A 26,225-nucleotide genomic window follows, 5' to 3' on the forward strand; every position below is an offset into this window, starting at 1 on the left:
CCATTTCCTCTCTGGGACTGGAATTGCCAGCGAGAGCCAAGTAGGGTCGCCTTGCCCCGACTCGCACTACCCGAGAGTGCCGTGGCAGATCCTGGTCTAGACAAGGGAATCCGCCCAGAGTTGGAGCCCGGCCTGGGCCACTGCTACTCTCCTACTACAACCCAGTCCGCACACTTCTCTCTTCCAATGCTAACCTTCTCAGTGTACCTCGATCTTGTCTCTCTCGCTGCTGACCCCTCGCCCACGTCCTACCTCTGATGTGGAATGCCCTCCCTCTTCAAATCTGGCAGACAATTATTCTCTTCCCGTTCCAAGCCTTACTGAAGGCACGACTCCAAGAGACCTTCCCTGACTAAGTCCTCCTTTTCTCTTCTCCCTCTCCCTTCTGCATTGCCCTGCTCTGCTCCCTTCATTCATCACCCCTCCCCCCCATCCCCACAGCACTTATATACTCACCTGTAATTTATTTATTTGTATTAATGTCCGTCTCACCCTCTAGACTCTAAGCTCATTGTGAGCAGGGAATGTGTCTATTTATTGTTATGCTGTACTCTCCCAAGCACTTAGTACAGCAATCTGCACATGGTAAGAGCTCAATAAATACAACTGAATGAATGAATTAAATGAAAGGAGGGCACTGGCTCTAGAGGCTCACTTGCTCTTCAGCAGCCTCTGTCAGGGGGATGAGGGAAGAATGAGCGCTCTGGGTCCACAAGAAACTTCCTCTCAGTCCTTCCTCCAGGAAGGTCTTTAGGAAAATTCCAGAAGTCCTCTTGGCCCCTTGCAATTCAAACCATGAACAAGTTGAAACAGACAATATGCTAAGTGAAACAGACATGGAAAAAATGTCGAATTCTTGTCTGAGAAAGTTTCGGTGAATTTCCCAACCTTAACTAGGTGTTGAAATCTTCGAGGAAGACGTTTCTAGCTCAGTCTAGTGGGGCCTATCCACTTGTCATCAGCCTCTGTTGAGTCTACATTCATGCATTCATTCAATCATATTTATTGAGCACTTATAGACTGTGCACTTGTTGTGGGCAGGGAATGTGACTATTTATTGTTGCATTGCACTCTCTCAAGTGCTTGGTACAGTGCTTTGTAAACAGTAAACACTCAATAAATGTGATTGAATGAATGAGTGAATGAATGGTATTTGTTTATTAAGTGCTTTCTACGTGCCAGGCACTGTACTAAGCACTGGGGTGGATACAAGCAAATCAGGTTGGACACAGTCCTCGTCCCATGTGGGGCTCACTGTCCCAATCCCCATTTTACAGATGAGGTAACTGAGGCATAAAGAAGTGAAGTGACTTGCCCAAAGTCACACAGGGGACATGTGGTGGAAATGGGATTAGAACCCATGACCTTCTGACTCCCAAACCCGTGCTCTATCCACTACGCCATACTGCTTCTCTATGATGAATGTACTAAGCACCTGGGAGAATACAACACAACAGCAAACAGACACATTCCCTGCCCGCAACAAGCTTCGTCTAAAGTGTACAGTCTAGAGTCTACAGTGCCCTAGCGCTGGCCTAAGCACTAGAAGTGATCGGTTCCCCACTATCCCTGCCAGTGGAGATATGTGTCCGACTGAGCAATCGCTGCCCGTTCTTGGACCTAGCTGTCAGTCGGATGGCACTAAACACCCATGTTACACATTTCAGAGGCTCTCGTCTTTCTCGACCCTCTGTCGGTTCTGGGTAGGGCACCGTGGGAGCGGGCATCGAAGTCCTGAGTGTCCCAGGCTTGATCGGATGGCATGTAGGGCAGACTGTTCACTTTCCCAGAGTCTGGCCTTGCACCTGGTCTTCCTTCATTCATTCAATTGTATTTATTGAGTGTTTATTGAGTGCAAAGCATTGTACTAAGTGCTTGGGAGAGTACAATATAACAACAAGGGTGGGAATGGGGGAACTCTGGAGGCTGCCACCCCTCTCCTGATGCGGGAGGCTGACACAGGAGCTAGACAGGAATGGGATTACTCTGTGGATCCACGGTGGACTCTCTGGGCTCAGGTTGAGGGCCCCAGCACTTTCCCTCTGGGGGCTCCGGGGCACCTGGCCCTGCTATACACCAACCCAGAGAAACAGGTGCCAGGGCTTCCACCTTGCTGGGGTGGCAACAGCAATATTAATGATGATTTTAGTTGCACCCCCAGCCATGGCAAAAGGGGTAGTTTTACTGTTTCACCCACAGTGATGGTTGTAGTTAATCCCATGGCAACAGTGATGGTGTTACTGTTTCATCCATAGTCACGGTGCTAGCTATAGGTTTACTCTTTTCCCCTCAGTGACAGAAGTGGTTGCATTTTAGCCCACAGCCACGGTGATAGTGATGGTGTTACTGTTTCACCCATAGTGAAACAATGATAGTGAAAGGTTTACTCTTTTACCCACAGTGACAGTTTTACTTTTTCCCTAATAGCTACAGTGACTATGATAGTTTTACTGTTTCACCCACTGCGACAGTTTTACTGTTTGGCCTCTGTGACAGGAAAAGATTTACTGTTTTACCCATGGTGACAGTGACGGTTTTACTGCTTACCCCAGGCCTCGAGAAGCTTACCAGCGGGGTGTGAGCAAGATAGCAGAATTCCAGGGCACTCTGCCAGACCGTCGCGGATCCCTCAGTGCTCTGTATGTAGCAGTTGCCCTGTGCCGTTGGATGGATGATGGGATAGAGGAAGAACAAACTCAGTAGTGACCTGAGCAGAGGAGGCCGGTATGTGCTCTAACCCTGTGGAATTCCCCCAAGCCCTTACTACAGTGCTGGACACTTGGGATTTATTACTCTATTTATTTATTTATTACTCTATTTGTTTATTTATTACTCTATTTATTATTACTCTATTTATTTATTTATTTTACTTGTACATATCTATTCTATTTATTTTATTTTGTTAGTATGTTTTGTTTTGTTCTTTGTCTCCCCATTTTAGACTGTGAGCCCACTGTTGGGTAGGGACTGTCTCTATATGTTGCCAACTTGTACTTCCCAAGCGCTTAGTACAGTGCTCTGCACACAGTAAGCGCTCAATAAATATGATTGATTGATTGGGAGATGTCTAATTCAGCCAGCTGTTGTCAACCCCATAAAAGTGGTTTGTAGCTGAGTGCCTCTGGCTAGGGTTTGCACAGAGTGGGTGCTCTGACCTCCGCTTCGAAAGCCACCCGTCTCAGCTGTCTTAACTGGAATACAAGCTGCAGCTACTGTAAATTCCTTTTGGAAAGTCCAGAGGAACAGGCTGAGGCATCTTGCCCAGAGGGTTTTGCAGCCCCCTTGCTTCCAAGTGACTGATAGGAGTCAGAGAACCCCTCATTTGCTTCACCTAATAATAATCGTGGCATTTGTTAAGGGCTTGCTATGGATAAGCACTGGGGCTGATACAAAGTAATCAAGTTGGAAACTGACTCTCTACCACATGGGGCACACAATCAAAGGGGTAGAGAGAACAGGTATTTATTCCCCATTTTGCAGATGAGGAACGTGAGGCAAAGGAGAGGTTAAGCGTCTTGCCCGAGATCACACAGCAGAGCTAGGAGTAGAACCTATGACACCAGCCCTGTGCTCTTTACTCTAGGCTATGCTGCTTCTTTTTACCAGGGCTTCTGGATAATAGCCAGGGTCATTCTTTGACTAGCATGATGCCATTTGCCCAGGACAGGGCTCCATGGAAACGAGGGGCTCAGGAAATATTGTGGATGACTGGTGATTCTTCTGGGGACAGACGAGGCAGAGATGGGCCATCTGCCCCAGCGACCATGGTGGACCTCAGAAAGTGAGATTACAGAGGACGCTGCGGGAGAAGGGAGCAAAGTCACCCCAAGCCAGATAGGCTTGCCAACAGGGGACACGAGGAAGCCAGAGTCTGAAAGAGGTGCTGAAGGGGGCAGCAACCAGCCCAGGAAGGCGGGAACCTGGCTCACAGAATGGACCCTTGCCCCAAGAGGACTGGACTGCGTGGGTCCTGCTCTAGCACCCACTGTGGGAGTGTGATGTCACTGAGTTCCTGGATCAGGGCCCCCAGTGGGTGAGTAAGGCCACTTCAAACATTGGATCAATGCCCACCTTGGGTGAGGGATACCTTTTCAGACCTAGGAACAGCCCCCTCCCTTTGAAGCCCTTCAGAGGTTATAGGACAAATCGTTTGGCAGAACACGAAAGTTAACGTACATTCACTGAGAAGCAGCGTGGCTCAGTGGCAAGAGCCCGGGCTTGGGAGTCGGAGGTCATGGGTCCAAATCCCGGCCCCGCCAGTTGTCACCTGTGTGACTTTGGGTGAGTCACTTAACTTCTCTGTGCCTCAGTGACCTCATCTGTAAAATGGGGATCAAGACTGTGAGCCCCACGTAGGACAAACTGATCCCCTTGTATCCTCCCCAGTGCTTAGAACAGTGCTTGGCACTTAGTAAGCACTTAACAAATGCCATCATCATCATTATTTAATTAATAAATAAATAATTAATTAATAATTATTATTATTCACTGCTGTGATTGTGATACCAAACCAGCGCCACCTGGGGGCCAGTTTTTCCACTGCCGAACCAATCGACCAGCCCAGGTTCACTCCTTGCAGGAGGACCGCCGACACCGCACAGGTCAGTGAGCAGTCCGCCCAGGAGCTTCAGGGACCGCAGACCCACTCTCTGGTTGGCAACATGGAAAGAACTGGGTAGTCGGTACTGGGGTGCTGCCTGAGAAATGGGAGAGGCAGACATGGCCTGTCCTTAAGAGAGGAAGTGACCCTGGGGTGATGAGATTTTCAAGAGTCTTCAACCACATTCTCTGTTCTTCTGGAAGGCCTCAAAATTAGAATGCAATGACTAGGGCCCCGGGTCACTTCAAGCTTTTGTTTTATAACCCCGGCAGTTGAAGGAGCTACAGTCCAGCTTTCAATCAGGTTTCACAGTTTAGTCCTTTTTCTGATACACAGAAAGAAACGAGGCCAAAGCCCAGAGTCCAGTTTTTCTTCTTCAACCGGACTGGTTCTGGGGAGCGCAGTCGGCTTCAGCGAAAGAGGCTGCGGGGGCCTCAGGCCTTCTCATAGACCCGGGTGCAGACCACCCCTTTCATGGTGCACTCCTAGGAGACACAGAGTGGGTGAGGCGCTTGGGAGGGCAGACCTGGTCCAGTGAGGACAGGCTGCCCCTGGGGACCACCTCCCCTAACTGCCTGCCACCAGGCTAGGAAAAACCATATGGGTCAAACTGGGAAGATAAAACTCTGCTTCAACTTTGGCTGAAGTGGGCCCCGTTCTCGGGGTGCTCCTGAGGATTGAGAACAGAGAGAGGTGGCTGCCCTGGTGGGGCTCCCTGTCATGGCTTAGAGAGCCCCTCCCCTGTGGAGTAGCCCCCACTCCTTCCCTTCCCTGATCTCTTCTCGTCTGGGAAGTTCAGGGGCCGCACTCACCACCACCATCTTCCCGTCCACCAGTTTTCTCTTTATTGTCGTCTGCTTGCCGTCCCACTTCTGGATGTGGTTCAGGGCTCCCTTTTCTAAGGTCACCACACTCTGCAATGACACAATAGCTTCACTGATGTTTGCAGATCCAGACACCCACAGAGGCACTGCCTTCATTGCGGAGTCATTTCGGTGGGGCTAGGGGCATGCGGGGGGGAAGAGGGGGAGTCAGGGTGCTGGGTGGGAGTGTGTGGTGCGGGGCAAGGGGAACATGAGATGGGGGCAGAGATGCAGGGTGTGGTACATGGAATGGGGGTAGGACTGGAGTGAATGGCAAGCTCACAAGGTGTGGGGGGGCAAGGGTCAAGGGCGCAGAGAGGGGAGGGAGGTGCGGGGTGAGGACGCAGGACTGCGAGACATAAAGTGGCATTGGGTTTTCATCACAACAAGAAGAGCCTCACTGGGTCTGGCAGAGAGGGCACTGTAACACGTAGCTTTGGGCTTACCTTGGTCTTCCTGTTATCTGCGGTGGTTTCGTCAAACTCCTGGCCCAACTTGAAGGAAATCTCTGTGCTTTTCAAGGTGCTGTCTGTTCTCAGAGTTACTGTGTCCCCCTTCATGCTGATGGTCACACTGGGCCTGGCCAGATTGCCCAGTTTCCGGGTGGCCAAGCCCACTCCTGCAGGCCAGAACCAGATCCCCATTTTACCTAGCTGGATGGAACCTGCCTAGCTTGGGATGGGGGGAGGGATGCTCACCTCTGCCCTGCTTGATGCCCTCGACCCTCCCGCCTCTAGTGTCTGCCTGAAGCGTGCCATGGTGGGGCCTGTTTCCCAGGAGGAAGCAGCGGGCTGGTCGGTGGTTGTCCCAGGGCCAATTAGGTCCAGCCAAGGCCTCCCAGAGATCCAGGGTGGGCCCCCGACTCATGCTCCTGAATCCAAGGAAGTCTGGGAAGCATTGGGGCCCAGTTCTAGTGGAGTGGCCAGTGCGTCCCTTCTAGACTTCAACTCAGTGTGGGCAGGAAGCACGTCTATCGACTCTGTTATAGTCAGGCAGTCAATCATATTTATTGAGCACTTACTGTGTGCAGAGCAGCGTGGCTCAGTGGAATGAGCACAGGCTTTGGAGTCAGAGGCCATGGGTTCGAATCCTGACTCCATCACATGTCTGCTGTGTGACCTTGGGCAAGTCACTTAACTTCTCTGAGCCTCAGTTACCTCATCTGTAAAATGGGGTTTAAGACTGTGAACCCCACATGGGACAACCTGATCACTTTGTATCCCCCCCAGCGCTTAGAACAGTGCTTTGCACATAGTAAGCACTTAACAAATGCCAACATTATTATTATTACTAGGCACTGGGGAGAGTACACTGCAGGAATAAACAGATACATTCCCTGCTCGCAATGAGCTTACTCTCCCAAGCCCTTAGTACAGTGCTCTGCACACAGTAAGCATTCAATAAATACAACTGATTGATTGATTGAAGATTTCCTTGAGGAACTGGACAGCAGAGCACGGTGGGGGCCACTGGGGCTAGAAAGGACTGAGCTCCCTGAGGTTCGGGCCCAGGTTCCGAGCGGGCCACTGATGCATCAGAGCAAAGTCAAGGCAGCTGGGCAGAGCATCTGCCCTCCTGACTGCTGCCATCTCTTCCGTGGCTCCGCCCACCCTGCTCTGGGTTGTAACGGGACTGGCCTCTGGCAACGGGTGGCCTAGTGGATAGAGAACTGGCCCGGGAGTCAGAAGGATCTGGGTTGTAATCCTAGCTTTGCCACTTGTCTGCTGCGTGACCTTAGGGATGTCACTTAGAGAAGCAGCGTGGCTCAGTGGAAAGAGCACGGGCTCCGGAGTCAGAGGTCATGGGTTCAAATCCCGGCTTCGCCAATTGTCGGCTGTGGGACTTTGGGCAAGTCACTTCACTTCTCTGGGCCTCAGTTCCCTCATCTGTAAAATGGGGGTTAAAACTGTGAGCCCCCTGTGGGACAACCTGATCACCTTGTAACCTCCCAGTGCTTAGAACAGTGCTTTGCACGTAGTAAGCGCTAAATAAATGCCATCATTATTATTATTATGATTACTTAACTTCTCTGTGCCTCAGTTACCTTAATGGGGATTAATAATAATAATAATAATAATAATAATAATAATAATAATAATAAGATTGTGAGCTCCGTGTGGCACGGGGACTGTGTCCAACCTGATCACCTTGTATCTACTCCAACACTTCATCATCATCATCATCAATCGTATTTATTGAGCGCTTACTGTGTGCAGAGCACTGTACTAAGCGCTTGGGAAGTACAAGTTGGCAACATATAGAGACAGTCCCTACCCAACAGTGGGCTCACAGTCTAAAAGTGCCTGGAACATAGTAAGAGCTTTAAAAAACCCAAAATTGTTATTATTATTATTGTCACTCACCTAGCGCTTTCATGTAGTCCTCAAAGTTCTCGCTGGAGGAGAGCCTCCAGGTCCCGACGAACCGGCTGCACATGGTGCTGGGCCGGGCTGGGCTAGGCAGCCGCACGAGAGACAGTAGGACGGGGAGAGGGCAGAGGGACTGTGAGCGAGCTGGCCTTGATAGCTCCTTTTCAAGGATGCTTGAGGCACATGATTCTTCATGCAGCCAATGGGGCAGACACCCTGGGCAGAGGCGAAGCCCCATCCAGCTTTGCTCTTTCATTAGTAATATACAATGGAGAAGTCGCTTACCAGGCGAGGTTCCCACATACAACCGTAGTTTCTTCCCCCAACAAAAATGCTTTGACAAAGGCGCCTTCTCCCAGGCGAGAGCCGACTCGGCCTTCAGACGCCGCTCTGTGGGCACAAGACGGCTAAGGGGAGGGGCTGCGGCCACAGACCCTGACACAGCACTGGCACTGGTGACTTGAGCCTGCTGGGCCCTGGAGGAGGGCCAGGAGGGAGAGGGGAGAATTAGGGGTGTTGGAGGGTCTGTAGTTGCTCCCCGGGGGAGAGTTAGGGATGGAGAGGGAAAAGTCAGGAGTGTTGGATTGTCTGTGCTACGTCACCGGGGGAGAGTTAGAGATGGACCGTGGCCTAGTGGAAAGAGCAAGAACCTGTGTTCTTATCTCGACTCCATCAGTTGCTCGCTGTGTGACTTTGGGCAAGTCACCTAATTTCTCTGAGCCTCAGTTATCTCATCTGTAAAATGAGGATGTAATTCCTGTTCTCCCACTTATTTAGTCTGTGAGCCCCATGAGGGGAAGAAATTGTGTTTGACCTGACTAACTTGTATCTACACAGTGCTTAGAAATGTGCTTGACACTTTGTAAGCACTTAACAAATACAATCATTCTTAATGTTATTATGGAGAAGGGAAATTTGATCGTGTTGGATGGTCTGTGCTGGCCAAGACCACCCTAAGGCCAAGTCCATAGTCAGAGGCCAGAGGTTATGTCACTGTGGGAACCCCCCTCAACTTGGGGCCTGGCCCTGAAGATTCCTGTTGCCAAAATCTCTCACAGCTGGGTCAGCTCTGAATTGGGACATGATTGGACGAGATCATGGAATGGTCTCTGGACTTTATGTCTTCTTCTTGTATGGGCTTCAAGCTGCCTGGTATAGTGGACAGATCACGGGCCTGCAAGTCAGGAGGTCATGGGTTTTAATCCTGGCTCTGCCACTTGTCTGTTTAGTGGTCTTGGGCAAGTCGCTTCACTTCTCTGGGCCTGTTACCTTATCTGTAAAATGGGGATTGAGGCTGTGAGCCCCACCTGGAACATGGACTGTGTCCAACCTGATTGGCTTGTGTCCATCTTAGCGATTAGTATAGTGCTTGGGTCACAGTAAGCCTTTAACAAATGCCATAATTTTTATTATAATTATTATTTCCTACACCTTCCTTCTCCCCAGCCTCTCCATGGTCTCCCTGTCCTCTCTGACCCCATTCTCCCTCTCTACTGGGGATGTTTGGAATTTCTCCCGGGTCCCTTCCTGCAGATCACCCCAGTCCATGACCCCGCTTTCCACAGGTAGCCCTTGTTGTGCGCCTTGCTCCCCCAGAACCTGCCCTGTTTCTCCCCATCCCCTCCAGCCTGGTGTCCCCCAACTGGCTCTCCCACCCCTTGGGGGTGCTGCCCAGGTCCCTGGGCTCCTTCTGACCCTGCTCTCCACTCCTTTCTTTTCCAGTTCTGGGTCCGGGCCCTGGACTCTCCAAACTTCCCTCCCCAAAACGATCCCTGGCACTGTTGAGGAGTCACATGTCTTAAAATAATAATGATGACATTTGTTAAGTGCTTACTATGTGCCAAGCACTGCCTTACGAAGGCCTGGTCAATCATTTGTCCTCCCTGGCACTGTATCTGGTGCCACCCTGGGCTCCATCCCAAGCACCAATCCATGCGCCATTCCAAGCTATCTCAGAGTACATAATTTCCTTCAATCATCACTGGTCAGGAATGAGGAATGTTGATAAATCCACTTGACACCTCTAGTCCTGGACTGGCCCAACTGCCCACTGGCCCTGGACTGACCCAGCTCCAGACTGGCCTGGAGTGGCCCAGCTATAGACCGGCTCCAGACTGGCCCAGTTTAACACCAGCCTGGGATGGACCTAGATCCAGACCAGCCTGGAACTGATTCAGCTGCAGACAGGCCTGAAACTGACCCAGCTCTAGACCGGCCTGGGACTGGCCCAATTCCAGACTGGCCTGGGACTGGCCCGGCTCCATACAAGCTGTGATGTTCTGGGTGTTCAGGAAGGCCACCTCTCTCATCTGTCCCTCTCACCAGCCCCGCACCCCCCGTCCTCCTCCAGGTGGCCAATCTGGAGCTGGGACAATATGGAAATGTCAAGCCACTTCTGTGATTGATCAGCTGGGGCTGAGGGAGAATTTGAAAAACGTTGAGGTTAGGATCGAAGCACTCATGTCTTGCAAGTGGTTCTTATTGGTTCTTTTTCGTGAATTTTTTAATTTCCTCGAATAGAGTCCCAGTGTAAGGAGACAGACCTTCCTGGCCACCTACAACAGCTCTCCCTGAAGTCACCGGAGGAGGGATCATTATTTAGATGGATGACTGGCCACTTCTTGCCAAAGGCGGTGGTATTGGGGCAACCGAGGCAGAGGAACCGGAAAAGAAAACACAAAGTGGAGGGCACCACTTGACTACTGCATCAACCTTCTTGCTGACCTCCCTGCCTCCAGCTGCTCTTTCTCCAGTCTTTGAAAGTGACTATTCCTCCAAGGGATTCACATTCAGAGCCCTACAGGGTTTGAAGCTCTGCTTTCAGGCTTGGTTTGGCCCAATTCCACTATGTCAGAGCTTATTCTGGCCTTCTTGGAAAACGACCAGGTAAGGGAGACTATTCTTGGTGGGGCAGGGGCAAGGTGGTCTTCCTGGAGGAAATGGGCACTTGCTGGGAATCGAGGGTTCTGGTGTGACCAAAGCAACTCTGACCTGTGCTGTGCCAGTTGACAGGGCAGAGATGGAGGAAATGACTCGGAGGATATGGTTTGTCATTTGCTGAGGCCGGGCCTTCCTCCCTCCCAAAGACAATCTGAGAGCGGACAGGGACCCGGGTGGAGAGAGGCCCAGGGGCGACAGAGGGGCAGGAGCCACGGCCGGATCGGGGTCTGCCTCCTCTGCTGGCACAGACCCTGCTCCGCCCTCCTGAATACATTTCCCGGCTACCGAGGCCTCTCTGTGGAAGGCAGGTTCAGGGTTAGACTGGCTTCCCCAAGCCATGGAGGGCTCCCCACCCCCTGGTTGCCTCAGAGACCCTCCCCATCCCTCCAGAGAGTGAGCAGAAGAGGCATGGGACAGTCCAAGTTGACTAACCAGGAGGGCGGGGGTCCAGGAGGGCCCTCTGAAGGAGGCTGAGGACAGGGCAGGGCTGACCGTGGGACTCCTTAGGATGTGGGTGCTCAGCAGCTGAGTGAAGACTTATTTTGGAGAAGCTGGAAGCAGTCAGTAGAAGCAGGACTGTAAACACTTCCTGGGCAGGGGCTGATTCTTTTTCCCTGATATAGACTGTTCCCAAGTATGTCCTATAGACCCCTGCAAAAGGGAGGCACTTGGCATAGTTCCTTACCCTCAGTAGGGGCCCAGCATAATGCTTAAAAAAAATGATGGTATTTGTTAAGCACTTACTCTGTGCTAAGCACTGTAAAGTGCTGCTTTAGCCATAGTGAGTATCCAATACAACACCCTGTGCCCAGCAGGTGCCCAGTGCAGTGCTCTGCATCTAGTAGGCATTTAGTACCATGCTCTGGTCACAGTGGATGCCCAGCACAGGGTTCTGCACGTGGTAGGTGCCAGTACAGGGCACGCCCTACAGTAGGGGCTCAATAAATGTTGACATTGCTTCCGCTAGATAGGCAGGATCCCTTGAACCTTTGGCTCATCAAGCCCACCCCAGCCAGGAAGAGAGGTACAGACCCAAGACAGGAATCCCGGGTTCATCAGGGGGACAGGCAGTAGTCCCTCAAGCTCACAGCCTCAGGCACTGCTCCCCTCTCTACTCCAGGGGTACTGGGAAGAGCCTCCCTCCCGGTCACCCCATGTGCCCTCTCCCTGGGAGAGGAAGGGAGGGGTACATAGGAGAGCACCTGGATGGCCTCTGGGTGGGCCTTGATGTTCATTCATTCAATCTTATTTATTGAGTGCTTACTGCGTGCTGAGCACTGTTCTAAGTGCTTGGGAAGTACAAGTCGGCAACATAATGTGATGCACAGTATTTTCACCCCCCTCCTCCCATCTGTCCCCAAAGCCCTGGTCATCCTAGGCCTTCTCCCGCCTCGCTCCCTGCCAGGGGGAACTGAGGGGGAGCCCGGCATAGTGGTAACAATCAAATTCCTGTGGGACAATGGGAAATTCAGGCAGGCCCATAATACAGCTCTGTCCTGCCCAGCTCAGGGGACAGTGGGACAGTGACACTGCCTCTATCTCTCCTGAATGGCTGGAGCCGGGGGCAAGGGAGACAATGGGGCCTTTCAGCTGTGGTTCTGAAACGGCTCCCAGCTAGATCCGGTGCCGAGGTGGGTTCATTCTCATTGGGAGCCCATGTCCACCCGCTGCCCGTCCACCCGCCTGCCAGTCCGTCCGCCCTCCCCCCTAGAACAGTCCCTTGTTTTCACCCAGCTCCCATCGCCGCAGTCTCCCCCGCCCCGAGGAAGAGCCGCAGCATCGGCTGGGTGGGAATTCTTTATTGGGATTTGTCTCTGCTCCCTTCATGTATGTGGCTTTGCTGTCACCCCGGGGCTCGTGGTCTTCAGGAAGCAGACGATCCTCTCTGGGACCCTCAAGCCCTCTTGTAGATCCTGGTGCTGACCACAGTGTTCATGGTGCACACCTGTTGGGTGGCCGAGACGGCGGTTCTGGGTGGCCGCTGACTGCCTATTCCCCAGCCTATTCCCCTATGCCCCAGCCGCCCCCCCCCCGCCCCCCGGCCCCCCGAGGGACTACAGGACCCAGAAGGCTGGTTCAGTCTCAGATTCAGGTGTGCAACTCACCACTCTCAGGGTTTCCCCCACGACTTGTCGTCTTATGGTGGTCTCTTTGTCATCCCATTTCTGCGTGTGGACCAGGGCTCCGCCCTCCAGGGTGATGAGGCTCTGTGGGCAGGAAGCGCCAAAGCCCAAGGGCTCTTTCTCTCCCTCCCACTCTCGCCCCAAGCTGCAATTGTCCACTGGGTTCAATCTCCCTGTTCGAATGACAGTCCAACTCCCCCAGGTTGCACATCCCTCCCCCCTGCTCCACCCCAGCACTACTCTGACCTCGGGCAGTTGGGAGGAGGATATCGAGCCCAGGTTCTGCCTTGGCACAGCAGCCCCTCAGCATGTGGGGGCACACTGCTGTCCTTGTGGAATTTCCAGGAGAGGAGGGTTCCCCGCCTCACTCACCTTGACTTTCCTGTTATCGGCTGTGGTCTCGTCAAATGGCTGGCCCAACCGGAAGGAGATGGTGCTGCTGGCGGCAGTGCTTTTGGTCTCGATGGTGATCACGTCCCCATTGCAGCTGATATGAACAGTGGGTTTTGCTGACCCACCCAGCCGCCTGGTGGCCAGATCCACGCCTGAAAGCAGGGCTCGGCATCAGCCTGGTCCCCTTCACCGGCCCCCAGCTGCTGACAACTCCCAAGAGGAGCACCCTCCACCCACCCCGGCCCATCACCTCCCGTCACATTGGAGAACACCTGTCCTTCGCTTCGCTTCCGCAGATGGTCAGGTCTTTCTCCTCTACCCAACCGTCCACATAACTAATGCCAACTTGCAGTCGGGTGTAGATCACCCAAGGGTTTGGGCAAAAGAGTTTGCTTTGGCCCATGTGGGCCTGGCCCTTCATATGTGTTTGAACTCCCCAGGAGCCCCTGACTCAAAGTTCTAATCCTAGGCTCTATTGTACTGCAATCCACCAAGAGCTTAGCATGGTGCTCTGTACACATTAAGCTCTCAATAAACACCATTGATCAGACACGAAATATCCTTTCAATTGTCCTGCAGGGAGCAAAACAAGTCATGGTGGCTCTTCAAAAGTTTGGGAACAAAGCAAAGTGCCTGGAGTAGATCTGTGGGCACTGGACTTCTTCAGAAAGGTGTTGGCCCTTGAGTCATTCCAGAACACTGGAAAGGCAGGGAAGTCCAGCTTTCCAGTCCCCATGGGCAGTTCCAACAGGAGCATGTCCTGGCCACAAAGCAGCACCCACCCGACATGGCCCTGGAGAAGACTGCTGGGAATTTCCTTCAAGGATGAGGGCAAAGGTGAAGAGGACTCTGCTCTCCTCTGCTCTGACCCTGGGCATTCATACGGAGTGGAACTAACTTCCCAGTCAACATGGCCACCACCGGGAGCTTGACTCAGAGCCGAGCATCTCCCTCCCCAAGACGAGACCTAATGGCTTCTCCCCACCTGTTCTGCAACAGCTGAATGGGAACTGCTGGAGAACCCAAGCTGCAGGCCTGTGATGGTGAGAGAGTTTCCGGAAAAAAAGGGTTTAGACCGGTGAGAATCCCAACAATTCTTTTCCCAAGCGTCCAGAGAGGAGAATGTCTTACACTTGGCTAGAGGTGGGTTGGAAAAAGTTCAGTGGGATGGAGGGTCAGTGTTTCCTCCTTGGGCATCTGGGGCCGAACCCCCAGGGAGAGGCTGATCCTGTGGACAGGCCACTGCCCCTCCCAAGCCATGTGACCACAGCCCTCCCTGCCCCGCCTCACCCAACTCCTTCATGTACGCGTCGAAATTCTCGCTGGAGACCAGCGTCCAGGCTCCCACGAAGGGCTCACACATGCTGTCGCTCTGGGGGCTAGGTCAGGCTGGGCCGAGCTTGCTGATGAATTTCTCTTAAAGGGCCTGGGACCGCGTGATGCTCGGGGGAGCCAATCAGAAGTGGCCACCTAAGGGTGCAGCCACCTGTGTCCCCTCTCCTTGGTTTAGCTGCAAATTGGAGTCCCATTTAGCAGGTAAATGTGATTTTGGGGGGTGATTAGCCCTCAGACAGTTTGTGGGGGGTGATTAGTAGATGGTTTGGGTGGGTGATTAGTACTAGGACAGTTCAAACACAGTCTCCCTGGAGGTTTTGACAAACCCTACTTATTGTTTACCTCTGAAAAACTTTTAGTAGGAATCAGCCTTTTCCACCGTACTCATCTTCAAAACAATTCCTTCCCCTCCCTCCCATCCCGCCATCTCTGCCTCCCTGCCTTCCAGCCCTGATGTGTTGGCTTGATAGTCTCTGAGTGCTTTGAGCTCCTCAGAGAGAAGAGCAACAAGGCTTTCTCTCTGTCTAATTATCACTGATCCAGGGACTTGAAAGCCAGGCATTCAGGGGGCGGGAGAACGCCGAAGGGCTAGGGCTTGGGTTTCAAGTAGTTGTTAGTTAGAAAAAAAACCACTTAAGTGTTTGGAAGTGTCCTGTGCTTAGCATCAGCCAAGCACTGACAGAGCTGGGGTGGCTGGAAGCCTATAGATGGTGTCCCTCCACCCTGCCTCCCCCTGGGCCAGCAGGGCTGACCAGGACAGGGGCTGGGCATTCGATGCCCAAGAGGCTGAATGTTGAGATCCTGGAGGAATCCACGTGGGAGACGCCTCTGAGCCTCAGGTGGTGGCCAGCTGCAAGTGTTGGGGCTGGGCCGATGTGGGAGGTCACAGAGTTTGCAGAGCCGCGAGGGGTGCAGACATGGAGTTGGAGCTGAAGGGAGGCTGGTTCAGAAATGCACAACAGGAAGCATTTCCTCCCCAAGTGGGGTTGAGCCCGAGGAATCCAGCTCCTCAGAGAGCTTCGTAGCTGGAAATATCAGTGGCTCCAGAGGGTTTGGGTAGAGCAATGGGCAAGACCTCGTTGCTCAGCTACTGGGGGCGAGTCAGGAATGGAGAGAGGAGAGCCAGGGGGATCAGATGGTGCATGGTGGGTTACCAAGTATGAGAGGGGAGAGACAGAGGTGTTGGAAGATCCAAGTTGGGTCACTGGAGCTAAGTCAGGGAGGGTCAGGGGTATTGAATGGCTTTTGCTGAGTAAGAGGCAGGGAGAGTCAGGAATGGGAAAGGGGGAATTAAGGGTGTTGGGTGGTCTGTGTTGGGTCATTGGAGGACAGTCGGGGATGAAAAGGGAAGAAGTAAGAGTGTTGGATGGTTCATATTGGGTCACTAGGGGAAAGTCAGTGGTATTGGCTGGTCTGTGTGGGGTCATAGGCAGGGAGAGTCAGATTGGAGAGGGAAGAGTCAGGGGTGTTGGATGTTTCTTGCTGGGACATTGGGAGAGTCAGGGATGGAGAGGGGAGATTTAGGGGTGTTGAATGGTTTGTTCTGGATCACTAGGGCATTGTCAGGGATGTAGATGGGAGAGTCAGGGGTCTTGAAGGGTCTGTTCTAGTTCCCTGGGCTGACAGTCTGGGTGGAGAGAGAGAGAGTGATACCTTGCTGGGTCACTGAGAGAGGGTGATACCTGCCCTTGGGTTTCTAGGGTTTCGTTATACCCATGGAGACCCATACTGGGTCACTGTGAGAAGGTGGTGATATCACAACCTTGTCCATCTAGAAAGTCAGAAAGATGTGAAGCCCAGGTTCCTGAACTTCCCCTGCCCTGATACTGTCCTGGCACTCCTTGGAGGCAGTGGTGATCTCAGAAGGTCTCTGCCCTCTTGGTCAGTATCACCATTTTGGAGGAGTCTCACACTGGAGGGAGAGGAGGTGATCTTCAGGGGAAACAAAGAATGGTGAGAACCGTGTGTGTGTGTGTGTGTGTGTGTGAGAATAAATAACAGTGTCCCTAGTTCTCAAAGAAAATGCCACCGACCGTGAAATTCCCCAAGGTGGTTGGAAATAGCCCTGTGCGAGACCACAGTTCGGTAAGTAATTGGAAGAGATTCAGGGACCCTACGATAATGTGTGATGGGAGAGTTTGTCAGGATGACCAGAGAGAGGTTCCTGGTAGGTTGAAGGGAACTGGGCTGGCACTAGTGGATATAACTGGGGGATTCTGTTGGATAGAATCTTTGCCCGCCTGCCCCCTCCTCCCTGCCCCCTGCCCCAGCTCCTCAGATATCTCCTTCAAGTTCTCATAATCTTCTTCAGAGGTTCAGCCTCCAGGGTGAGGTGGGTGGGGGTGGGGAGAGTGGATGTACAAGAGAAGCAGCATGGCTTAGTGGAAAGAGCACGGGCTTGGGAGTCAGAGGTCGTGGGTTCTAATCCCAACTCTGCCACTTGTCAGCCGTGTGACTTTGGGCCAGTCACTTAACTTCTCTGTGCCTCAGTTACTTCGTCCGTAAAATGGGGATTAAGACTGTGAGCCCCACATGGGACAACCTGATTACCTCGTATCTACCCCAATGCTCAGAACAGTGCTTGGCACATAGTAAGCGCTTAACAAATACCATTATTATTATTATTATTATTGTTATCATTATTACACTGTGGGGAGCAGGGGTCTAATTCCTTCTTCTAACTTCTGTGGGCTGGAAGGCTACCTCTTGCTTTCAGGGGAAGAGTGTTCCCCTGCACCCCTCCGGGATCTGTCTGGCTCCAGGCAAATTGTCCTCCTGCCAACATCCCAACACCTCCGGGTCTCATTGGAGCACTCGAAATTGAGGGTGAATTTGTGACTAATCCAACTTATCCAGTTCCCAGTGTGACCTAGATGAGTCCCATTGGCTTTCCCAGGAAGCAGTGCTAGCAGGTGTTTGGGAGCTCTCCCCTCAGCCGAGTCCCAGCCCTCTCCACTCATCACGCATCGTGGGCCCAGCCTCTCCGTGGGCAGGGGTGGGGAGGGAACTCAGCCAGGTTCCATGTTCTCAAGGGGCTTTGGGATCGGTGAATTCATCTGTCCCAGGACACTTCAGCTCAAGGCAGCGGGGCCTCTTTTGGGTCTGGGTCTGTCCTCTGTGCCTTCCCTCTTCACATGTCTCTCTCTTTCTCCCTCTCTCCCTTCTCTGGGCCTCTCCATCTGCACATCACCCCCAGCCATTTCCCCTTTTATCCCCATCCTGGCCTTTGGCTAGCTGGAAGAAATGGCCTAGTGGAAAGAGCATGGGCCTGGGAATCAAAAGATCTGGGTTCTAATGCTGCCTCACCTGTAAAGTGGGGATTCAGAAGCTGAGCCCTATATGCGACAGGGACTGTGTCTAACTCAATTACCTTGTATCTACCCCAGTGCTTAGTACAGTGCTTGGCACATAGTAAACAATTAACAAATGCCAGTTATTATACTAAGCACTTAACAAATACCATTGTTATTATTACAAGGCCGCGACCTCATAGGATCCCCCATGGGGTTGGACAGCCCTTCCATGGCACCCAGAAAGTCAGTCAGTAAGCTTCCGGGAGGTTTATTCATCCTCTACACCCAACAGAGTAACCGTTTCTTCCGGAATGCCCAGTGGGACCCAGTTTGGCGAGAAGAAGTTTCATTAGGAGAACACAGCTGACGAGATGATGGATCTGAGCTTGGAGAATGCCAGCCTGCCAGCCTTGGCCTGGGTGGGGAGAGTCATGCCTCATGCCTTCTCGTAGACTCTAGTGGAGGTGACGCCTTTCATGATACATTCCTGGAAAAGAGAAACTTGCTTGGAACTTCTAAATAAGATCACACTTGGGCTGGAGCCAGATGTTAGAACTGGGAAATGGTTTCATCTCCTCCTGCCCACATCTGAGTCGGTAAAGCGGGCGTGCTGAGGTGAGCCGAGGGGCAAGAGGAGCCCCCACTGGAGATGGGGAAGAGATTGGCCGTTCTAGGCTAGAAAGGATTCTTCAGTCCCCCGGCCACGGCCTGCCACCTTGTCACAAAGTGTAATGTTCAAGGGCTTGTGCTCCCTCAGTGCCTGAGGAGCTCAATAGGGTCAGTGCCAACGTTCATGCCAAGGAACCCCCCTACTTGCCACTAGAGGGTAAAGTGGCCAGATTTAGTTATCCTCTCCACTCACCTCTGAAGCTCAAGCATCATTTTATGTTGGGGTTCACCTTCCCCGGCTTCAGTCACTGGGAAAGATTACTCCCCAGCTCACCGGGCCCGGATCTGAGTCCGGGATAGGTGTCCCCTAACCAGGTCATTTGGCTGCATCCATGGGGGCCTTGGAGACTCCACCAATAGGTGGACCATGGGGGTCTCTGGCTCCTGGTGTTTACAGGGTCACTGAGTTGGAAATGACTCACCAAGCTCATCCTAGACTGTAACCTCATTGTGGGCAGGGAATGCATCTGTTATATTTTTATACCATACTGTCCTAAGTGCTTAGTACAGTGCTCTGCACACAGTAAGCGCTCAATAAATACGATTGACCGACTGACCCCCCGATTCACTATCCTCTGACTCACCACCCACCATTCACCATCCCCTGACTCACCACAACAAGTTTTCCATCCACCAACTTTCTCTTGATCGTGGTCGACTTTCCATCCCATTTCTGCACTTGAACCAGCTCACCTCCGTCAAGGGTTATGACACTCTGCCCGGATCAAGAAAGAAAAGTGACGCGGTTCCACCACCCACAGAGGTGCTGGCCTGGAAGTGGAGCCAGAGAGCCTCCAGCCTCATTGGCTCATTTTCCCCTAAATGGCAGAGTCTGAAGACGGTGACTCTGTGAAATCCATCTTCTCTCCTGTCCCCTATCCCCTCTCCATTCTTTTTTGTCTCGCTCCCCTTGGCTCCACTCCTCCCCTTCCCCTCCTCTCCTTTCTCCTCTCCTCTTCTCTCCCCTCCTTCCCTCTCTCCTCCCCGACTCTTCCTCTCCATTTTCTGTCCTTTCAGGAAACCTGATTTTTACCTTGACTTTCCTGTCATCCGCAGTGATTTCATCAAACTCCTGGCCCAACGTGAATGAGAGTTCGGTGTTTTTAAAGGTGCTTTCCGACTTGATGGTGATGACATCGCCTTCGATGCTGATGGTTGTGCTGGGTTTGGCCATGCCTGCCATTTTCCTTGTGGCAAAACCCACTCCTACCGTTCGGAGATGAGAACAGGTATGGTTTAGTAGTAGTAGTAACAATGATAATAATGAATGTGGTGTTTGTTTAGCACTTAGTATGAGCCAGACACTCTACTAAGTGCAGGGGTAGATGCAAGTTTATCAGGTTGGACGCAATCCTTGTCCTCACATGGGGCTCACAGTCTCAATTCCCATTTTACAGATGAGGTAACTGAGGCACAGAGAAGTGAAGTGACAAGGTCACACAGCAGGCAAGTGGCAGAACCGGGATTAGAACCTATGACCTTCTGACTCCCAAGCCCGTGCTCTATCCACTAAGCCATGCTACTTCTCCCAGTGCTGGCTGTCAGGTCTGTTCCCACGATTTGAATTTCTTCCATCCCTATACACTCCCTGTGCTATGTGAGATGTGTGTGTACATGTGTGTAATTTCTAAGGATGGTCAAAGGATGCCTGGAAGAAGGTGCCTTTTGGCTACCAAAAGCACAACCCAGGCTTCTGTCTGGGAGGCTGGGATGAGAGGGGTGCAGGCCCAGGAATTAGGGGAATTGGGAGGTCTCTACAAGGAGCTGGGGAGGAGAGGATGTGATGTATGAGTCTTCTTTGGGAGAGAATTGATCTGGCTAGGATAGACGCTGGGATGGAGGAGGCAGGGCCCTGCTGTCTGCCGTGAGATGTCAGCCTCCTCCTCTACCTGAATCCCTCCCACCCCCAACACCTCTGTCTCTTCCCTAAGAGGGTTGAAATCCTGCTGATGACTTGAAACAGACAAAATCACCTTTCGAATTCACCTGGAAGTCATTCCATGAGTGACCCTTAGCCTGACATGGAGGTTTAGTGACAGAGAGACACACAGAGAGAGACAGACAGAAACAGAGGTAGAAACAGAGACAGAGAGAAAAAGAGAGAGAGAGAGTCAGGTGGGTGGCAGGGAGTCTCTGCCATTGCCACTGCTGCTGCTCCATTGGGCACTTTAATGGTGCTAAGGGGTCAGGTCGACTGCCCACATATAGGTGGGGGGGTACAGATGCAGTTCAGGCTGGCACCTGCACTTGCTGCTATGGCTGTCCTGCTTCCAATGCATCAGTCAGTGGGTACAGGGGAGGCACCAGATGGGGGCTGGGCTCCATCTCCTCCCATGCATTGATTACATTGTTGCAGGATTAGCTAATCCCCATGAAGGGCTTTGTTTTCCTCCAAGAGTTTGCCACAGAATTTTATGTCCAAAAATGATTTTGAGAAAAGTCCCTCAATGCTTACGGGGCCAGAGTCCTGGCCTCAAGCCCCTAACCTCCTGAAGCCTGGGAGGTAGAGGTGAGAAATCCTGAGGGTCTGCTTTTCTGGGACAAAGCCATTCTTTCACCCCCTGGAGACCAGCACACAGATCCAGAGGCCCTTTTTCCCTCTTTCCTGTGCTGGACCGAGAACCAGAGAGCCGGGTTTTAAGGCACAAATCAGCTCTCTGTATCCTCTCTTCACTTGCTGATCTCCCACTACCATCCAGCCCTCACACTTGTCTCCTCTAATGCCATCCTACTCTCTGTACCTCCATCTCGCCTATCTCTTCGCCAACGCTTTGCCCATGTCCTCCTCTGGCCTGGAACTCCCTCCCCCTTCATAATAATTAGAATAATAATGATGGCATTTATTAAGGGCTTACTATGTTCTAAGCGCTGGGAAGGTTACAAGGAGATCAGGTTGTCCCACAGGGGGCTTACAGTCTTAATCCCCATTTTACAGATGAGGGAACTGAGTCACAGAGGAGTTACGTGACTTGCCCAAAGTCACACAGCTGACAATTGGCAGAGCTGGGATTCAAACCCCTGACCCCTGACTCCAAAGCCTGTGCTGTTTCAACTGAGCCATGCTGCTTCTCTGCTTCTCTTCATATCCTGCAAATCACCATTCTCTCTACCTTCACAGCCCCCTCCTAAAAATCACACCTCCTCCAAGAGGCCTTCCCTGAATAAGTCCTTATTTCCCTTCTCCAAGCTCCCCACTACAACGCCACTTGCTATCCCTTAAGCACTTGCTAGTCACCCCACCCTCAGCACCACAGCACTTATAGACACATATCCTTAGACTGTGCCACTTCCCCTACTGTAATATATTTTAAAGTCTCTCTCTCTGGACTGCAAATTCCTTGTGGGCAGGGATTGTCTACCAACTCTATCGTATTGTACTTTCCCAAGTGCTCAGTACAGTGCTTTGCACCTACTAAGTGCTCAATAAATACCACTGACTGATTGATTGGGTGGGGTCTCTTGAGCCCTGCAGCTACAGAGATTGAGCAACCACTCCTGCGTCTCTGAGGGCCTGCCCGTATACTACAGTTCCAGGCAACCCACAGATCTGCAGCTTCCCCATCCCTATTTGGGTGGCTCCTGTGGAAACTGGCTGCACCCAAATGGGCATTGGGAGAGTGCTGAGCCCGCCCTTCCTCTCCTTGCCCACGGGCCCTGGGTCCAACTCAGTCAGGCCCAGGATTTTCAGACCTCCCAGGGTTAAAAAAAATCACCCAGCTCTTCTCCTCTCTTCACATCTTCTTTGACCTGTTTTTTCCACCCGCCAATGTCAGCAGTCTTTATTGTATGCCTACCGTGTGCCGAGCTCTGTACTTGAACCTAAACAGTGGAAGTAGACGAGTAGCTCCCTGCCCGCATGGTGCGTCAGTCTAACAGGCCGCCTCCTGTAGCCCACACTTCCTAGCTCTAGGTTTTATTCATTCATTTGTTTATTCATTCAGTTGTATTTATTGAGTGCTTAATGTGTGTGGAACATGGCACGAAGCACTTTTGAGACTACAATGCAACAATAAACAGACACATTTCCTGCCCACAAGTTTGCAGTCCTAAAGGGTTCCCACTCAAGCAATACCCTCCCAGGCCAAGGTGGTGGGGCAGTAGGGTCTGGGAGCTAAACCTGGGAAGAGACATCTCCTCAACCTGCCCCCACACCACCCCACACTGGCAGAAATTCCTCCAGTCTTTGAGTAACTCTAACAGCCCAGACTGTTCTCTCTATCTGGGCCTTCCTTGCAGGCCACACCCAAAGCCCTGGGAGGTAAGAAAGCTGCAAGAGCCTTTCAGGCCTTGCCTTGGGCCCCTATAGAGCAAACAAGTGAATGCAAAAATAGATCTGTGCCTGCCAGTGCCCACCGAAGCCCCAGAGGCCCTAGCGGCCTGGCAGACCTAAGAGTGAGAATGAGGAAAGCCCTGCCCCCAAAGGGGAGGAAAATCATTTGTGCCCCAAGATGAAACCATGAACTATGAAAAAAAAAACCTCACCTGATTCCAAACCTCAACCACCACCACCTCCTCTTCTTCCACCTCCTTCTCCTCCTCTTCTTCCCATTTCTCCTCCTCCTCTTCCCATTTCTCCTCCTTGTACTCCTCCTCTTCCCCTTTCTCTTCTTCCTCCTTCTCTTATTGCACCTCCTTCTTCTCCTCTTCCTATATCTCTTCCTCCTCCTCCTCTTCCCATCTCTCTTCCCACTCCTCATCCTCCTCTTCCCCTTTCTTCTCTTCCTCATCCTCCTTCTCCTCTGCGTCCTCTTCCCCCTTCCCCTCAGACGAAGCAAAGGCTTCTAGTCAGTTGGAATAGCAAATGCCGGAGGACCTCTTGCCAGAAAAAGTCTGTCTCTCTCTCTCTCTCTCTCAGGCAGGGGCTGAGCCCAACTAGGTCCTCCACGGGGTCATCTGCCCGAGAGGAATCTGGAAGCAAAGGGGCCCAGCCCGCCTTCTCAAAAGAGCCAGAAACACATGTCGAACACCCCCTTCAGCCACCCCGTCCACCTAAGCCCAGAGAGTTGGCCCTTCTCTTTCACCTTTCCTCTCCTCTGTCCTTCCCCAGAGGAGGAGCTACATTCCCCGGGGCCAACCTGGCCAACCGTTCCAGGACTGGTTCTTACCCACTTCCTTCATGTATTCGTCAAAGTTCTCACTGGAAACAAGCTTCCAGCTTCCTACAAATGCCTCGCACATGCTGGGAGCTGTCAGTGACTGCGGTTCTCTGGGGGAGATGAGGTGGTGCTTCTTGGCAGAGTGGAAAGATGCTGCGAACCTCTGGCCCAGATCATTTCCTTTTAAAGGGGCTGGAGCATGTGACCCTCGGGAGGGACCAATGGGGCTGCTCTCTGGCCCCTTCCTTCCTCACCACCTGGCCTTGCCACTTCTGAGTCAGACTTTACTAGGGTTTCTCAACTCCTCTTGCTCTCTCTGGGGCCACTGGCCCCCCCATTTTTGAATGTATCTGAAATCATCAGGAGCTGGCCAGAGGATCGAAGTGGCTAGCGTAGGAGGGGAGGGGTCACTGCCCTTAATTAGAATCACTGTGTGAGTAATGATTCTATAAATACTCCTCTTGGTGCCCTCTGGGAGGATTCTTCCTCCTGAACTCTATCCCCTTTTTGTCGGGTTCTTTTCCATCTGCCATTCTCTGCGCATCCTATGAGTTTAGAGAACGAGACCCGCACGTCGAACCCCAGGAATCCTGCAGATGCTCCTGGAGACTATGAAGCCACAGCCTGGGAGCTGCCTCCACCCTGAGAACCATCCCCACCTTCACTGCCTCCAGTGGCGACTTGGGCCCGGCTGAGCTATGGAAGGGCGTCCATTTCCATGCCCCGGTTTCCTGCCTCTAGAGCAGGGCTCTGCTTCTATTTGTGCTCTCTCCCCTCCCCTCTCCCCAAGAAGTTTCCAGACCATAGGTCTGGGATTCTAATGAGAACAAACAAGACACATTTTATTGTAACGCCTTCTGGATCCAGCTTGCTGATGCAGCCGATCCCTGATGAGGTCAGAAGTCATCTTAAGTTTATGGTGTCCAAGTCTGCAGTCCCAAAGGCTCCTAGGAAGGGCGGATGGGATGATTTGGCTGAGAGACGAGGGACTGGAGTTGGATCTGGTTTCTCTGCCAGAGGAGCTGGGAGTTGCTGGCTGAGGACACAGGCTGGGGGTGGTTGGAGGCTGCTGGGAGCTGCTGGAAACCACTGGGAACCGCTGGGAGCCACTGGGGGCTGCAGCCTGGAGGCTGCTGCTGATTGGGAGCCTCTGTCTGGAGTCACTGGTGGCTGGGGGCTGCTGATGGTTGAGGTCACTGGTTGGAGTTTCTGGGGGTCGCAGACATGGGGCGGCTGACTGGGGCCACTGGTTGTGTGTCACTTGGGGCCAGGGGTCACGGTCAGAGGCCGCTGGCTGAAGGCTGCTGATAGTCAAGGGTCACTGATGGTTGGGAGCTGCTGGGGGTCGCCGGGTCCCAAGGCCCCGGCAATCGTTTGGAGTACTGAGGGGGAGGGCAAAGGTCTGAGGGGCTGGAGCTCTGGATCACGGGAGCTCAGGTATTGACTCCCAGTGTAGAGATCACGGAAAGAGCCCAGGCCTGGGAGCCAGAGGACCTGACTTCTAAATCCAGCTCCTCTACTTGGCTTTTGTGTGACTTTGGGCAAGTTACCTTACTTCTCTGTGGCATAGATCACCCTCATCTGTGAAATTAGCATTCATTTCCTGTTTTCCCTTCCTCTTAGACTATCAGCCCCAGGTGGGATGATGTCTGACCCAATTATCATGTATCTACCGGTGCTTAGAAGAGCGCTTTGCACTTCATAAGCATGTACAATTCTTGTTGGAGAGCATTCACTAGCAATAGAATGTACTGTGTGCAGAGCACTGTATTGAGCCCTGGGGGAGACTGCAGTAGAGTTAGTAGACACAGTCCCTGCCATCAAGGAGCTTACAGTCCACCATTTGCAGAGCCCTGGGAGTGTACAATAGAGTTAGTAGACATGATCCCTGCCCTCCAAGAACTTATAGTCTACTCTGTGCAGAGCACTGTACTGTGTGCTCGGAAGTGTACTGTACAGCTAGTAGACCCAATCCCTGCCCTCAAGTTGCTTACAGCCTACTCTGCAGAGCACTGTACTGAGCAGTTGAGAGAGTACAGTAGAGTTGGTAGACATGGGGGGCAGTGCAGGGGGGATGGGGCAGAAGTTGGTGGGGGGCAGTCTGGGGGATCTCTTGCCCCTTCAGATCTGCGGAAGGACTGGAGGGGCTTCCTTTGTCAATCAATCAGTCGTACTTATTGAGTGTTTTCTATGTGCAGAGCACTGTACTAAACACTTGGAAGAGTACAGTACAACTGATTTAGCAGACGTGTTCCCTGGTCACAATGAGCTTTCACTAGCAAGAGGTCTGGGCCTCTGGCCAGCAGGGATTCTGCGTCCCTGGCCCTCCGGCAGAGCTTCTGAGAAGGGAGACTCTGACCCAGTGAACCCTCCCCCAGTGAGTGCTCCTGGGCAGGAAGACAGAGCACAATGACCGGCTTCCCAGGGCTCAGTTTGCCGGGGCGAGGGTGCTTCCCCCGCTGACCCCTGATCCCCTCGGATCCCCACTTTCTTGTTGGCCTGAGCATTTCTGCATGGGCTCCAGTGCCGTCTTGGGCCTTCCAG

General features: G+C 52.4%; 3 protein-coding genes across 4 annotated transcripts; all 3 read right to left on the bottom strand.

Moving 5' to 3' along the window:
• Positions 1 to 1,477: 1,477 nt before the first annotated feature.
• LOC119945449 (myelin P2 protein-like) lies at positions 1,478 to 7,978 on the bottom strand. Of its 2 annotated transcripts, none has more exons than XM_038766538.1 (4): positions 7,827 to 7,978; positions 5,910 to 6,082; positions 5,413 to 5,514; positions 1,478 to 2,655 (listed from the first exon to the last, which is right to left on the bottom strand). In XM_038766538.1, exons 1-4 carry the CDS (start codon positions 7,897 to 7,899, stop codon positions 2,437 to 2,439), a joined length of 567 nt encoding a protein of 188 aa, XP_038622466.1. In that variant the 5' UTR covers positions 7,900 to 7,978; the 3' UTR covers positions 1,478 to 2,436. The 2 variants fall into 2 exon arrangements, with proteins under 2 accessions (XP_038622466.1, XP_038622467.1); XM_038766539.1 differs by lacking the exon at positions 1,478 to 2,655 and adding an exon at positions 4,840 to 5,085.
• Positions 7,979 to 12,666: 4,688 nt separating this feature from the next.
• LOC119945446 (fatty acid-binding protein, adipocyte-like) lies at positions 12,667 to 14,651 on the bottom strand. Its single transcript, XM_038766536.1, has 4 exons — positions 14,579 to 14,651; positions 13,268 to 13,440; positions 12,878 to 12,979; positions 12,667 to 12,717 (listed from the first exon to the last, which is right to left on the bottom strand). Exons 1-4 carry the CDS (start codon positions 14,649 to 14,651, stop codon positions 12,667 to 12,669), a joined length of 399 nt encoding a protein of 132 aa, XP_038622464.1.
• A 3,517-nt stretch (positions 14,652 to 18,168) lies between these two features.
• On the bottom strand, positions 18,169 to 23,817 carry LOC119945455 (fatty acid-binding protein, adipocyte). Its single transcript, XM_038766570.1, has 4 exons — positions 23,691 to 23,817; positions 19,619 to 19,791; positions 19,199 to 19,300; positions 18,169 to 18,403 (listed from the first exon to the last, which is right to left on the bottom strand). The coding sequence occupies exons 1-4, from the start codon at positions 23,761 to 23,763 to the stop codon at positions 18,353 to 18,355; spliced, it is 399 nt and encodes a 132-aa protein (XP_038622498.1). The 5' UTR covers positions 23,764 to 23,817; the 3' UTR covers positions 18,169 to 18,352.
• Positions 23,818 to 26,225: the final 2,408 nt, after the last annotated feature.

This window comes from Tachyglossus aculeatus, chromosome 25 (genome assembly GCF_015852505.1).
Source record: "Tachyglossus aculeatus isolate mTacAcu1 chromosome 25, mTacAcu1.pri, whole genome shotgun sequence".
Classification (NCBI taxonomy): domain Eukaryota; kingdom Metazoa; phylum Chordata; class Mammalia; order Monotremata; family Tachyglossidae; genus Tachyglossus; species Tachyglossus aculeatus.